We start from the raw sequence: 15,394 nt of genomic DNA on the forward strand, positions 1-15,394 counted from the left end.
CATTTTCAGCCTTCTCTTAAATGGTGAGAAATTACTTTAGCTTGGCATTTGGTTAATGCTTTGTTAGCTCCTTATTGTTTATTTATATATATATATATATATATATATATATATATATATATAAAATATGTTGTGATGCGGAAAGATTCGATACAACTGAGCATTTATTAACTACCTGAGGAATAGTATATACTAACTGATCTTGCAGAGTTCTGTAAGACCTATACAAATACATCATTAAAAGCCATTTTTTGGGTTCCTTGTAAGCAGATGACTAACTGGCTTGGTAAAAACCAAGACATTTGGAACACGGAACAGTGTTTCCTTAGATAAAGTTAGAGATACATTTTTAGACTGATCCCACATGAAGTAGCCCAATGCAGCAACAGTTTTAGATCATCAATAATATAGTTCCCAAATGTGTTGGACAGCCATTTCAGAATTACAGGATTCTATTAGGAAGGATTATTTTAAAAGTATTACCTTTAACACAGTGTCAAGAGGATTTCCAGAATCTGGTCTAACAATCAGCGGTGCTTCTGGACTTCTGGTGACAATTAAATGCCTTAAGTCCTCACCCCATATTTTTTCACAAGCATTGTAGATGTCATAGCTGTCACTGACCACAGATACAGGCACTGAAGAAAACTGTGTCACTATGTGTTCAAAAGCATCTTTTTCATGGTCTTTCCCCCAAGCAGTTATGGTACTGGAAAAAATTCAGTTGAATATCTGTATTAACTGAAGTTGAGCCAGCCAAAACGCACATTTTGTATTTTTCTATATTTAAATGGTATTCTATAACTAAAGCCAACGATAATGCAAAATGACCCAGTCCTTTAAATATCTTCAAGCATAAATGTATTGCTGCAAATAAATTAAAAGCTGGTACACAGTATGTGTAGATACTAGCCCATACAAAGACTGAAGAGGCTTATCTGCTTCCTTATGCAGAGCAAAGCAAGCGTTTCTACATGCAAAGAAAGGATAACTATTTCTATGTATGTTAACATTAGAAACTAAGAAATTCAGCAAAGGTTTCAAACAAACTGGGGGATGACATCTTACCTGTGTTCAGCAGCTGGAATAGAGTATCCTGGAACAGGGTCTTTCGTTCCATAATACTTTTTAATTAAAGCAATTCCTGCTACTGTGTCGGTTCCTTTAAAGTTTACCAAGTGAGCAGATGCTCCTATTCCTGCTGTCTGAGAAACAGGGAGAGGACTTTGAGTTACAGTGCCAAATCATGAAACCTAATTATCAAGTATTGTACAGAGTGAGTTTAATACAGCAAAGCACTTGTTTAATTCTAGTTTCTCCTCTATTTAGTTTAACAGTCTTATACTATCCAGAAGATTTCCATAAAGAGGAAAGCTCTCCAGGTCATGATAGTTAAGTCAAGTTCTTAGGAAAGTATTCTGAACACACACTGCGCCACAGTATCCAGACTGTCAAAACATTACAAGACATCAAAGTGTCAAAGAGTCTAAATGTATTTGTGCAAAGATACTACAAATTCTTGGCTATATACTTTTCAAAATAGAGCTAGACTTCTCAAGCCATTGAGCAATTAGTGTTACCTCTTGCGAAGAAACTCCTCTGTAGCCAAAGTCATGCAGTTTGTACTCCAGCCCTTTTAAGCTGCCAGATGTCTCTAGCAAATATTTTGCTAAAATTTTCTTCTGCTCCCTGGAATTTGTGGCCACTGTGATCGGATACCATGACTGAACAAGAATAGTCTACCAAAAAAAAAACCCAAACAAAAACAAAACCACTATTATCAGGTGCACATAAGTGAAACATGTTTGGTCAAGACTCAAAAAAATCCCTACTTGGCAATTAGCCAAACAACAGGGACTACTGGCAATAAGCCAAGGGGAAATACATATGGGCACTGCTAAAAGACTAAACAAATTAAGTATAGTAAATGGTGTCAATATGGGCCCAAATGACTTACTAGGAAAGTACTATCACATCACTCCCCCTTTTTATTCCTATCTGTCAACTTAAAACTAATTTTTAGAAGTGATGCCAAAAATTTAGGCAAACTATTCTGAATATAGTCAATGAGTTCAATTTAGTTTCAACAACACACAAAAGTCAATCCCCACACCACGTATGAGCACTGTTGTGCATGTCACCCATTTATTAAATAAGCTTAATCATACATTAGACTTCTGCAGCAGGTTTCAAGAGAGAGTGATCTTTTGAAAGCAGAAACCATCTAGTTCCAGAGATCTTACCCTAAACCAAGTAGAATGATTGTTAATCCAGTCTTCATTTTTTCATGAAAGCTTAATTTTTTAAAGACTGACCTCAACCCAGTTTGTGAGCCAATAGCACTCTGGATCTGTGTTTTCTACTGTGAAGAGTACATTTCCTCTGGGAATGACAGAGCCTTCAGGAACAGCCTTTACTTCTATTGGAAGATGGCCTTCATATTTCTGTAAGATAAATTAATAATGGCATTAGCTGGTAGGAACAACTGGACCAGCCATGCTTTCATTAATCAGACTTTATATTTGCTAAAAAGAAAGCATTTACAATTAAACAATGTTTGAAAACAAAGCCCCCACACAAATGCACCGAAGCCTATTCATTTAAAGGGGCACCAATTCCACAAAATAAATAACCATGTTCCTCCAAAGGGTATTTAGCAACCTTTGAACACACTCATTTTAGGAAACCGTGCTGCTGTCTATCACTCAATTTTCTGTGGTGTTTTAATCTTGATATTTAGGTCATCTGCCATTTAGAAAATGTATGGTCTCATTATGTTTTGATACAGGCATTTGTTTTAGGAGGAATAAACTTTAAATGGGATTCTACTCTATCCACGGACTATGGAATCTAGACTCCTAACATTTTATTCTTTGAATTTCTAAACAACTGTTAACGTTAACTTTGATGCTTAAAATATTTGACACTCTGTAATATGATGCAGCAGCCTGTTTGCAATAGAAGAAGTTATGAGACAGCAACCCTAACACAACTATTACACTCTAGTGAAATAGCATGACTCAACTGACAGGTAGCAGCTTGAGTAGCTCCAAAGGAATATGCCTTAGGAGTCTTTCCATAAAGTGTACAAATTGCTGCTTCAACAGCTTCAGGTGCTATACCGATTAATAGATGACTTTCATTCAGAATTTCAGAAGTATTTTTTACATGGCGACACATCCAAGAAATCCAGGTTAAAAAAAATAAACACCCCTCCCCCACTGGAGTTTTAGAAGCATCTTTGAGTCCATCCCTGTTTAAAAGACCCTTATCATATTTATACACAGCAAGGAATCAGTTAACCAGACTGACCAAAGATGACCGAGACACTTCCCAAGACAGAAAGCTGGTAACAACCATCCAACAATAAGGCTTTAAAGATCAGTCAATGCTATTAAAAAGGAGAAAAGCCTAAAGAAGAAAAAGGAATCCAGGTTAGATATGTGAATGAGTAGTCAACTATCCAATAAGCAAATGCTGACTCCGGGCTCCATGCAGTACTGCTGCTTTAAAACGCCACAGGTAGCCTCTCTGCAGCACTTTCGCCTTTGAAGTGTAGCAACAGCCCTGAGGCTACACTTCCAAGGCCGAAACACCCTTATCGACTAATCAAATGGTCAATGCAAATTGCACTGACTATTCAATAAGCCAAATAATCAACATTTTACATCCCTAATCCAGGTGATTAGATAATAAAATAGGGTTCAGTTCTCTTCAGAAGTAATGTGGGAAAAACCTAGAAATATATTCAAAGGATCTATGAACAGAAGTAGATAAACACACATGCACACCCTTATAGCACTCCTGATTTAATGGTAAAATGTTACCTATTTTACAATTCGTAAAAATTGAGAAGTTCCATTCTGATGGTCTGTTTTAATTGCCAGAGGACATCCAGGCACCCTAATACCTTCTCACTCACATGCCATCAAATACCTCAGTCATGATCATTAATGGAATATAAAATGCTGTGTAAAATACTTTAATCTATCATACAAATTGGCAAAGCAGCAAGTTTCAGTGAGTGGAAACCCATGAGATGAGCATTAGTACCATTCAACTGCAAAGGCTGACAAAAATCTGCCCACACTAGAGGAAAAATGCTTTCATTTGAGAAAAGTTACACACACACTCACACAAAACCATTTTCAAAGATAGTTGTTTTGGAGATTTTGTGCCTCAGAGAAATTCCAAACTGCTCTCTATTTTATAACAAAACTGATTTTAAGAAGCAGAACAAAATTTAGACACCCATTTTTCATATGCCAATTAAAATTTATTTTCTCCATTTACTACTTTACTCAACCTAAAAGTTGTAGTGCTTTCTGCATTAGAAGAAAAGTTGCTACAATTAATTATAGCAAGTGATATAATACAACCAAGCAGCAAATATTGTATTCTATACACTGAAATTTGCCAGTGACTCCCCACTCATTCTAGCAGGGGATGGCAGCATAAATCCCTATTACCTGTAAAGGCATATTTGACATTTGTCAGGATACCAAATTTGCTTTATCGATTTACAATTATTTGATTGTTCTGTGACACCTGCTAGTACTTGCAAACTTTAGCAGTGATCCTAAAGATGGAAATAACCAATCCTCCCAATTCACAAATCCTACCTAGAATTTCCTTGAATTAAAACATAATAGAGATTTTTACCTCAAGAATATAGTTCCATCCCTTTTCATTGAAGACATCATCTTGAAAATGCTCTCTGTACACTTCTTTGGCTTCCTGGATTTTCTCTTTGGTTATCACTTTGCCTGCAATGAAAAACAGTTAAAAGTAAGTTTTTAAAATTATGACATTGTCTGATGCCAAGCATTATTAAACACCTGTTTGTGAAGAAATAAAAGAGCTTTTTATTATCAAAGTTTTCTCCCAGACATGAAAAAGTTACTTTCCATCCAGCTTTTGGAGAGCAATCATGTAATAACAGATAGTATGCTTAAAAGCATTTTTTGCGCTTTACAATTGTCTTGCAAAAAAAGAGACTGCCTAAGGAAATTGGAGAGCTTTCACTATCAGCTGATGGCTAGTCAGGATCTACCTGGAATGAGCTGATTCCTAAAGAAAAGAGTGTGATTCCCAAGTCTGAATGGCCATGCATGCTAAACTATGTTCCTCCAAATCAATGATCCATTCCACAGAGTTGAGTCCTTAGAAGGACATGCTGAAGAAGTCTGCAATGCTATTGCCTCTGTCATACTCTTTTTTGGCTTAGCAGGGGACTTCCATCTACAAGACTGCTAACCTGACACACCCCGTAAATGTTTAATATTGTTAAAATATTGTTTAATATTGTCTTGTAATTCTTTAAAAGCTTGATAGAAGCTGTTCTAGTAACATCAACTAGCCTTTGACAACCCACTGTAAAATCAAATTGGTATGCTTTAAGTCTCCAAAATTTCAATTATGCTGTGATTATTTTGGGACAATTTTCCTATTTCAAGATGATACAAAACAAAGAGAGAGGAAGTTCAGGCCTTATACTTTTCACAATGAATTATGTGGGATCAGGGGCAGATGAGCATTTTGCGGGGCCCAAGGCAGCACAATTTCGCAGGGCCCCCCTTTGCCACGGTGCATGCGCGGTGGCACCACGCGGTGGCATGCGCAGGGCTTCTTGAAGCGTGGAGCCCAGGGTGGCCGTCCCGCTCACCCTGCCCCATATCCGCCCCTGTATGGGATGGCCAAAATGATTTTTTTCCTTTAGTGCCAATATTTGGCAAGAACGGGGTGAGATTGACATTGGTGGAGTCTTGGTTAAGATTTGCACAATCTGTGACTAATGATGTAGGAAAGGGATTGTTGGTGTAACAAACCAGAATGAGGGGAAAAATCAAAATACAGTGCAAGCTTTGTTATCTGGCACTCTGTTAACAAAAAGACTTGATTAACCAGCATTGCCAAGTCACAATACCACTGCATCTGCAGGTGCGCGTGTCTAGGCAGCTGTTGCAGGGCTTCTGACAGCTGACATCAGCAGCAGGTGCCTCCTTCCCCCTCAGCCTGCCTGAAGCGGCCTGGAGTCAGATCTGTTGGTAGGGGTGGGGGCAGAGCAATAAACTTTTTGTTATCTGGCACATTCGATTAACTGGCAACCCCCCATTCCATATACATGCCTGATAAAGCTTTCACTGTAGATATTTACTTGAAGTGCAATAAATAATTGTATCTCCAGACATGAGTCTATAATGCAGTGTGAAGTTATAAAATGTACACCTTTAAATGGTCTGAAAAAAGTACAAACTTAACTACCATGGTCAATTAAAATTCTGTTATAGATCATTACTAGAATTAAAAGCAAATATGCTTAAGCACAAAAAGTTACTAATATGCATGTAACTAAACACATACAGATTGTACTTTTTCAAGTTTTGAACATAAAACTTATTTTCCTCCAAATCTATTGCTACTTTTTAAAAAGTGATTCCAGGTAACTTATCTTTTGTTCTGATTTTTTCAAATTTTGATGTTTCAGATATTCATCTCAAACACTGTAATATCTTTACACAGATAAAAATACTTGTTATTCTTTGATGTAGATTTTAGTTTCCTGAATCTCATTGATGCCTACCAAAAATGTAAGGCGCCAAATGTGGAAGACCATTTTACAAGACATGACATCTCATTAGAGTCATGAGAATAAAATGACACTTCAAATTTAAAAAAATAAAACCAACACAGAACTAAGATAATCTAAAAACTGTTACAACTACTAGAATTTAAGAAGCTTGGAGAAAAATACAGAGATTTATGTCCAGGCAGTGTTTTATCTGAAATTATGAGACAAATACCTTTTAAGTACTTATTTAGTATGTACTGCAACCCGTAAAATACTGTTTCCTCATATTTCACCTTCTTTAATTTGGAATTCTCAGTCTTCTTTTCACGACATTCAAAGTAGGAATAAACTTTGCTTGTATTAGGTGGATATTGCTTATAATGTGTAACCTACATTAAGAAAAACCTCAGTAAGAGCTCAAAATGCCACAAAACAGACAAAACAGACAAAAGATCAAAAAATAAACAAGATTTGTTAGAGTTTTCAGCAGTGTTCTTTTTTACATGCGACTGAATAACCCCAACTCTTACGAGCAAGGAGGAACAGTCTCATTTCCCCACTACACTCATCTAGGAGCTGGAAGGATGAGTGGGGGATTTCTACTAGTTTCATCTCTCCCTCAGATTTCTGATTACTCAACCCAATTTCACCTGTTTTACCCCTTCTACCAGCTATTTTTCAATCTTTTTGTTTCGTAAATACATGTTCAGTTTAATGTTCCATTCCCAATTGCAGGTTATCCTAGTCACAAGGCTGGTAAGAATGCTTTACGCAGATCAGATTCTCAAGAAACTGACGGAACTCACCCAAAAAAGCCTCCCATCTACCCCGAGTGAACAGAGGAGTCGATTTGTCAAGCTCTGATTATGTTCATGCCAACTCTCAAGCCTCAGTTATTGCTGCTAGTTGTGTTAAATAAGTGGGTTGGATTTTCTTCAATGGAAGAGTTGTATTTTCCCACTGAAATTACTAACGAGATTTTGTTCAAAATTTCTATAAAAGTTCATCTTCAGGCACAGACCAGGCATTAGGAGCTGAGCATATGAACACAAATGGTTATAAAATGTACCTAGCATTCTATCAGGTATTGCTGGGAACTCTCTTAGATTCATATAATATACATATTACACTTCAAGTTTCATTATATCTTCCTTTCACATAGATGGGCCATTTTAGCCTTTAACTTCCAAACCTGGTTTTCCTCTTAAAATGTTATAATTATACATAACCTCCAATTGCATGAGAGACAGGAAGGCTGGACAATGGTATAAACTGGAATACGAAATTATTTTCAAAAGATTTAGTTGGTTTACATATTCTACTACGTAAATGTCAACTCCAATGTCACAAATCAGCTACTTTTCACAATTTTTGAGAGACTATATACTTATACACTAATATACATCAACACACTTCACAGAAAAAAAAAGGTAAGATGTCATCACTGCTCAGGATAGAAAATTGGAAGGAAAGTGCTAGAAGTGTTTGCATAGCTCTATGAAGACTGACAGCTTTCTAGGCTTGAAATATTTTTTCCCTGCTACTTCTTACAAATTAAGAGGATTTTAAGGCACTCCAGTGTACTCCTGTGGGACTTCTGTGCTCCTGTGCAATGCATAATTTTGCAGAAATTAACATTGTGCCTGTAGAATTTCCTCTTCCTCACAGAAATGGGCTGCAGTGTTCCTAGTCATCATTAGGGGCCATGGAAATTGGCAGAGCCCATCTTGCATACAGAAGACATTGCAGGTGGGGGTGGCCTTCCCGGCAGCTGTAGTTCACATCATGCCCAGAGGGACAGAGAGAGCAGTGTGCAGGAACACCACTCAGGCCTGGGACTGAGCATCAGGCTGGAGCAGCTCCCCTTCTGCTGCCGGAAGGAGGCTGCTCCAGGCCTGCGAGGCCTGCTGCAGACAAGGATGCTTCAGCCCAACCAGAGCAGCCCTAGTCCATGGTGGGACCCGGCACATCACAACTCCACCCTGCTTCTCCTCCACCCCTCTTCTGAATTGGTTAACCGGTTGGTCACTACGTTTAACCAGTTAAACAATTAAACAGGATTTTACATCCCTATTCTCCACTTGGTCCCTGGACTGGGAGGATGAGGGGGACCCCCCCCCCCACAGCTGGGATCTGGGAGGGGTGGGAATATCTGGATGGGGGCCTTATGGAGGAGAAAGTTTGGGTGCACTGGCAAGGGAAAGCCCTGTACATGGGCTATAGTAGGTGTCTGGCCCTCCAACTGGGCTTTTAAAACTCTCTACTCCTGTATGAATGTGTGCGCGCGCGCGTCCATATTGCTATGAACCATACTTGCTGACAGCTATTTTGTAATTACATAATCATGTTCGTTTCAGTTATCTGGTAATTAATGCCATTTTAACAAAAATTTGGAAAGTTTTGCAGAACCTCAAAATATTATGAGTGGAATTATTAGATTTTTGGCACAGAATACTCCCAGGAGTATCAAGTAATTTTTTCTGTTTTGTCATGTCTTTTTAGAACAGCATTTCATAGCTTATTTTTTACAGTATCTGATATTTTCCCCTTACCTGTATTACTAAAACCGTAGCATAAAAGATTTTAAAAATCCAAATTTTCTTTTTTCTCACTTATGCTGTTCTATTTTTTGCATTTCACTCAGCTTGGACAGTGAACTAGACTGGCCAGTTTCACTTTCTGGTTTTCACATACCAGCGCAATGTTGTGTTTGGGTATCCAATGCTGCAAGGGAATGTTTAATAAAATCACAAAAAGTGTAAAATAAAAGGAAGATTGTTAATCTTTGGCCTTCAAAACATAAGACCTAAATTTGGAGCATAGATAGCAAAGCAGATTATTTTTAAATGTCTGCATTTATTTCAAATGATGAAAGTACTGCAGAAGCAATAAAGCTCAAACATCAACCACAAATGCTCCAAATGCAGAATGTTTCTTACTGGTGATGTCAGAACCAAAAAAAAAAAAAAAACAACCTGGATTTTTCAGACTCAGTCAAGAAAAAAATATTTTAAATTGGAAAGTCAGAAAATTCTGTATAGACATTGACAGAGAATATAGAGCTCCACATAGCCACTTTTACCAAGCAATTCTTGAAGCATGATCACACCTGAATGGAAGTACTACCATTAGAAGAATTCGAAAAATTTAAGTTGTGTTGAACACTCGCTTCCTCTTAATGCTTTATATATAAACAAATGTTTGACCACTAAAATTACATTACGTGGTCTTTGATAAGATATTTCAAGACATTGGATTTGTGATATTCTGTGCGGGACAGTGTCACACTGAACTAATCATGTGATTAACTTTCCCGTGTGTGTAAACTTGCAGAATTATATCCTTCATTAGGCATTTTTCTGGATTTGTCAGCTTACATCATTGTAACAGGATATTAAGTTTGTCTGAATACTGAAATGTGGTACTTGTGCCTATTTTAGCTAGTTATACTGGGCTCTGATCCAGTACCTGCTAGTACCCTCAGTTTGCATACAGCAACCTTTATCCTGAAGTATCCCAAGCTGCTTCCCAATTCAAAATGATGTATCCCATTATTTTAAGAATAGTTACAGACAGGGTAATTGAGTTGGCATTAGGATCAAACAGTGGTAGTATAACAGTACACAATTATAATATACCCTGGTCCAAAATGAACTGGGGCTTTACCTACACTATACTTCTCTATAAAACTTTTGTCACTCTTCTCAATGAGGTGGTTTGTTGGGTGGGGGGAAGCAACCACTCCCCAACTGACAAAGAGCACTGGTGTGAACTGCAGTTTGTCATCGGGAGAGACAAAGCAATCACCTCTTACAGGGGGTGATTTTATTTTGTTTGCAGGTGAGCTCTCTCCCGCCAACGAAGAGTGACTACACCAGATGTCTTACAGCAGCAAGGCTTTAGTAGCACAGCTGTGCTACTATAAGATACACAGTGTATACATAGACTTTCTAAGAACACTGCCATAATAAATGACAACACTACTTTCTGCTCCATTTACAGAAAGTGTCATCTGGAGGTGTGTCAAATATTTAACTGGCACGAAACTGCTTAGCTTGAAATACTGAATGTGATCATAGTACAAGGCTTGAGAGGTGTAAACTACAATGAGCAGGCTGAAGACAGACAGAATTACTAGTAACCAGATTAATTCTTTATGTATGGGGACAAAAAAAATAATGAACTAGTCCTCCAGCTAATTTAAGATATCAGTGAAGGATTCTTAATCTAAAAGCTATTGAAGTCTCAAAAGCTAACCAAGGTTAACGGATTTGCTCCTCAAATTTCTGTAGGAAAATGTTCCCTTACCTGAAGATATGTAATAAGCTACTTCCCAAAGAAACAGTTTAGTTTTAAATGCTACACAATAAAGTTACACAGAGAAATGCTGTGTAACATAATAGTCAATTACATTGTCTCAAATATTTTAAAAAGCCATCGACAGATTACAAGTTCAATTACATTTGTAAGGCTAAAATTATCATCTTAATCACTGGCTACTGAAAAATAGTTTACAGTAAAACCTGTTATCCGGCACGCTCGGAGATTAGGGCGTTCCAGTTATCTAAAAATTCTGGTTATCAACCTAGGAAAAGCCAATGGACAATAATAGTAAAACTCAAGTTTTTAATATTGGTAGTTTTGTAGTGTGAGGCAGTTGGTCTCATATTTCTATTTTGAGTTAAAGATGATTAATACTACTTAAATAAGAAACTGTTAAGCAAATCATGATAAACCAAGACAGGCCTGTGAGCCTGATGTGACAGTATTGTGTCTGGGGGCAATGCCAGTTAACAAAATTTTCTGGTTAACCGAGTGCCGGATAACAGAGGTTTCATTGTAAATGGATTGAACCGAGTATATATGTATTAATAATTTTAATAAGTAATAATTTAATAATTTTATTCATAAGTAATCTTTGCATTATATTTGTAGCATGTCATACGCAATGTATGCTTCCTCCCACACATTAAAACACATTCATTATTCTCATTTGCTTTCTTAAAGACCATTAGATCTTCAGGATATAGAAAGTATCCTTGTCATGTGACTAAGCACATTTCAGTGTCCAGAAAAACACAACTGCACAGCTCTGGAATGCTATGCTTTCCATCTGTTTATTATAGTCAAATTATATTAACACACTAGAAGTTTAGTAGCAGGAAAGGCTGCTTTTGGGGTTAAGACATGGAACTGGCTGTCAGGAGCTGGCTGTCAGGAGATTTGGGTTCAATTAAAAGCATTGCCCATTTGAAATTGGGAAAGTCTCTAAATCTTTCTGTTCCTCATCTGTAAAATGAAGACATCAGTACTTCCTTTTTCCCATCCTTTCAATCTCATCCGTAAGGTGTCTTTACAATAACCAGCATAATAGGGCCTCAATCTTGTAAGGGCCCATGATAAATATAAATCATCTTTGTGACAAGTGACAACCAGCAAGAACGATATAGGGGTTGTGTTTAGCGGTACACATAGCTTGGAAAAGGACAACATTTTAGTGAATAAAACCACTACAGAAAGAATATAGACAACAAAGAAATTGACAAAAAAAAATCACTATAAGGCACTTGACTATACAAATGTCAAAAGAATTTTTCAATCACTTTCTCAATTTATCTTGTCAACCTAGAAATGGAAGACACTGGAAAAAAAAACCCCAAATCCTGCTATCAGAAGAACTGAGGGTACGTCTACTAGACTACATGCTTCTGACGACAGAGGCATATAGATTAGACTACCCAGCATAGGAAAATAAAGCAGCGATTTAAATAATCGCAGCTTCGTTTAAATTTACATGGCTGCCGCACTGAGCCAATCAGCTGTTTGTCGGCTCAGTGCGGTAGTCTGGACGTTCTGTGGTCGACATCAAAGGCATTTGTCCACCTCCTAGGTATGCCTCCTGGGATGAGGCATACCTGGGAGGTCGACAAATGCCTTTGATATCGACCGGGGAACGTCCAGACTACCGCGCTGAGCCGACAAACAATGTTTCAATGAATCACTTTCTCTGGGAACAAAGATGTCAGTTTGGTCTGGTCTAAAAGCTTTAAAAAAAATTGTTCTAGAACTTTTTTTTAAATAACATTTATTTAGAGCATTGTAAATTGGTTTACTAAACAATCGGGCTCTAGTTTACAGTAGCCAGGGACATCATAAAAACCTGGGACTAGAAGGGTCATCGTTCCCCTGCAATGAGGGAAGACCAAGATTCCTAGATCAACCCTAACAGATATTTCTTTAGCCTGTTCTTGAAAACCTCCAAGGGCAAGGAATGCACAGCCCTGGAAACTTATTCCAGTGCTTAATTATCTTTATAGTTAGATTTTTCTTAATGTCTAACCAAAAATCTCCCTTGCTTCAGATTAAATTGATTATTTTTTGTCCTGTCTTCAGTTGATATGGAGACCAACTCATCCTCTTTATAACACCATATCTAAAGACTTATCAGATCCCCCCTCTGTCTTCTCAAAACTAAAGAGTATGGGTTGTTTTTTTTAAACTTTTCCTCGTAAGTCATTTTCTAAGCCTTTTATTGTTTGTTTTTCCTCTGGACATTTTTCTTAAAGTGGCACCCAGAAATGGTTAACGCTATAACTGAGGCATCACCAGTGCCAAAAAGGTGGAGAACAGCATTCTTATTAATATTCTGGGGTATATTAGCCATTTTCATAACTTCATCTTTTTTGACTCATTTGTGATTCACTAACTGCTATAACTTTTCCAGGAGTATTCACCTAGCCAGTATTTCCTCGTTTTGTACTTGCACATTATTTGTCCATCTTAAGTGTAGAGCATTGTGCTTCTCTCCGCTGAATTTGTTGATTTCAGACCAACGCTCCTATTGGTCAAGATCTTTTGAATTCTATTCCCACTCTTCAAAGTGCTAGCAATCTCTCCAGTTTGGTGTATGTATCCATTTTATAAGCACTCTCCCTCCATTAACCATGTCATTAATGCAAATATTGACTAGTACCATCGTCCCAGTTTGACAGCAAGTCATTGATAGTTGAAACACTACTCAGTTTGTTATAAGCCAACTAGGGGGAAATGTCATATGGTACTGCGTCAAAAGCCTTACTCAAACCAAGGCAGCACTTTCACAGCTTCCAACCATCCACTAACCCTCTTGAAAAAACAAATGCCATTAGTTTGGCATGATTTTTAACTATTTCCAAATATCCTCTAGGTGCTTACACATTCATAGTTCTGGCTGACAGATCTATGATATTTTGGAGTACAATCCAGACCAGTACAGGGATGTGTCACCCCTAGCCTGCATCCTTGGATCTGTTCACATGCATTAGTTATAGCACAGTATGAGGCTTTTTAATGTACAGGCAGTCCCCGGGTTACATACAAGATAGGGACTGTAGGTTTGTTCTTAAGTTGAATTTGTATGTAAGTCGGAACTGGTACATATTGTAGGGGAAACTCTAGCCAAACATTTCTCCAGAGCTCAGTTTTATTCTCCCACACCTCACTTCCCTCAGTCCTTTATTCTCAAGCTGAGGTGTCTGCTGAGAAAAGCCGCTCCCTGGTCTGCTGGGGAGGGCGGGGGGGCGCTAGCTTCGCGTCTCCCTGGTCTGCTGGGGGGAAGCAGCTAGTGCGGGGTTGCCTCACCCCGTTTGTAAGTAGGGATCTGATGTAAGTCGGATCTATGTAACCCGGGGACTGCCTGTATGTATCATTTTTCACCTCTAGTGCTACCTCAAAAAAAAAAAACCTTCCCAAGATTTTTGCATTTTGTACTTTTCCCCCCCACAGAGCTTAACACACAAACCTCCCATATTGAAAGAACATTTACATGTTACTGAATCATACCACACCTGTTTCACAGGTCACTGAGGTTAGTTTGAACAATACCCATCATGTGTTAACTCTTTACTGAACCTTTGTACAGGCAGTCCCCGACTTACGCGGATCCGACTTATGTCGGATCCACACTTACGAACGGGGGTTCTCTCGCCCCGGAGCTCACGGGCGGCGGGTCGCTGCCCGTGTCCTCCGGGGCGAGAAAAGCTTCTCCCAGTCTCCCTAGTCTGCTGGAGGGGTCCAGCAAAGCCGCTGGACCCCCCCAGCAGACCAGGGACACCCGAGCAAAGCCGCCGCCTGGGGGTCCCGCTGCCTGGGCGGCTGGGGGAGGGCGGGTCCAGCAGCTAGTGCGCCCTCCCCCCAGCAGACCAGGCTTTTGTTGCGGGACCCCTCGGGTAGAGCAGCTGGGGTGCTGCTGGGTTGGTCCTGTGGGAACCTACCAGGCAGCGCCCCCAGCTGTTCTGTCCCAGGCTCCAGATTCAGCAGCTGTTGAAACTGATCAGGCTGATTCCAGGAAGCTGGGGGCAGAGCAACTCTGCCTCCGGCTTCCTGTAGTCAGCTCCTGGTCAGTTTCAGTGGCAGCAGCTGATTCTGGAGCCAGTTCCGACTTACATACAAATTCAACTTAAGAACAAACCTATAGTCCCTATCTTGTACGTAACCCGGGGACTGCCTGTACATATTCTATTACTGGTCTTTCTTTGGCTCAGTATCCAATTCCCAGATTTAAGGGTCCTCTCACATTCCTTCTAAGGATGCTAAATATTGGTTAATTGACTAGTCAATTAACTTAATGAATTCTTATTGGTTACTCAACTATTCTATAGTCCCCTGGGGTGGGGCTCACAGCCAGTGGCTCCAGCCCCACTCCTGGGGAGCCTCCTGCCACTGCCTCTCTATCAGAGGCAGCAGTGTGGGGTGCCAGGAGGGAGCTAGTCCGTGAGGGGAGCCAGTTTAAAAAACAGCTCCCCTTATGGACCAGCTGCCTGCCACCCCGGGCTGCTGCCTCTG

General features: G+C 39.1%; 1 protein-coding gene across 3 annotated transcripts in view; it reads right to left on the bottom strand.

Annotated features, from left to right (window-relative positions):
• The window catches only part of NAMPT (nicotinamide phosphoribosyltransferase), a 49,409-nt gene that overhangs the window by 23,541 nt on the left and 10,474 nt on the right, over positions 1-15,394 (bottom strand). For all 3 annotated transcript variants that reach the window (XM_075926987.1, XM_075926996.1, XM_075927002.1), the window contains exons 2-7: positions 6,804-6,960; positions 4,663-4,766; positions 2,316-2,444; positions 1,581-1,739; positions 1,069-1,205; positions 484-709 (exon numbers count right to left, since the gene is read on the bottom strand). In XM_075926987.1, coding sequence (XP_075783102.1) covers positions 484-709; positions 1,069-1,205; positions 1,581-1,739; positions 2,316-2,444; positions 4,663-4,766; positions 6,804-6,960 — 912 coding nt within the window. The remainder of the gene's footprint in view (positions 1-483; positions 710-1,068; positions 1,206-1,580; positions 1,740-2,315; positions 2,445-4,662; positions 4,767-6,803; positions 6,961-15,394) is intronic.

This window comes from Pelodiscus sinensis, chromosome 1 (assembly GCF_049634645.1).
Source record: "Pelodiscus sinensis isolate JC-2024 chromosome 1, ASM4963464v1, whole genome shotgun sequence".
Taxonomy (NCBI): Eukaryota; Metazoa; Chordata; order Testudines; family Trionychidae; genus Pelodiscus; species Pelodiscus sinensis.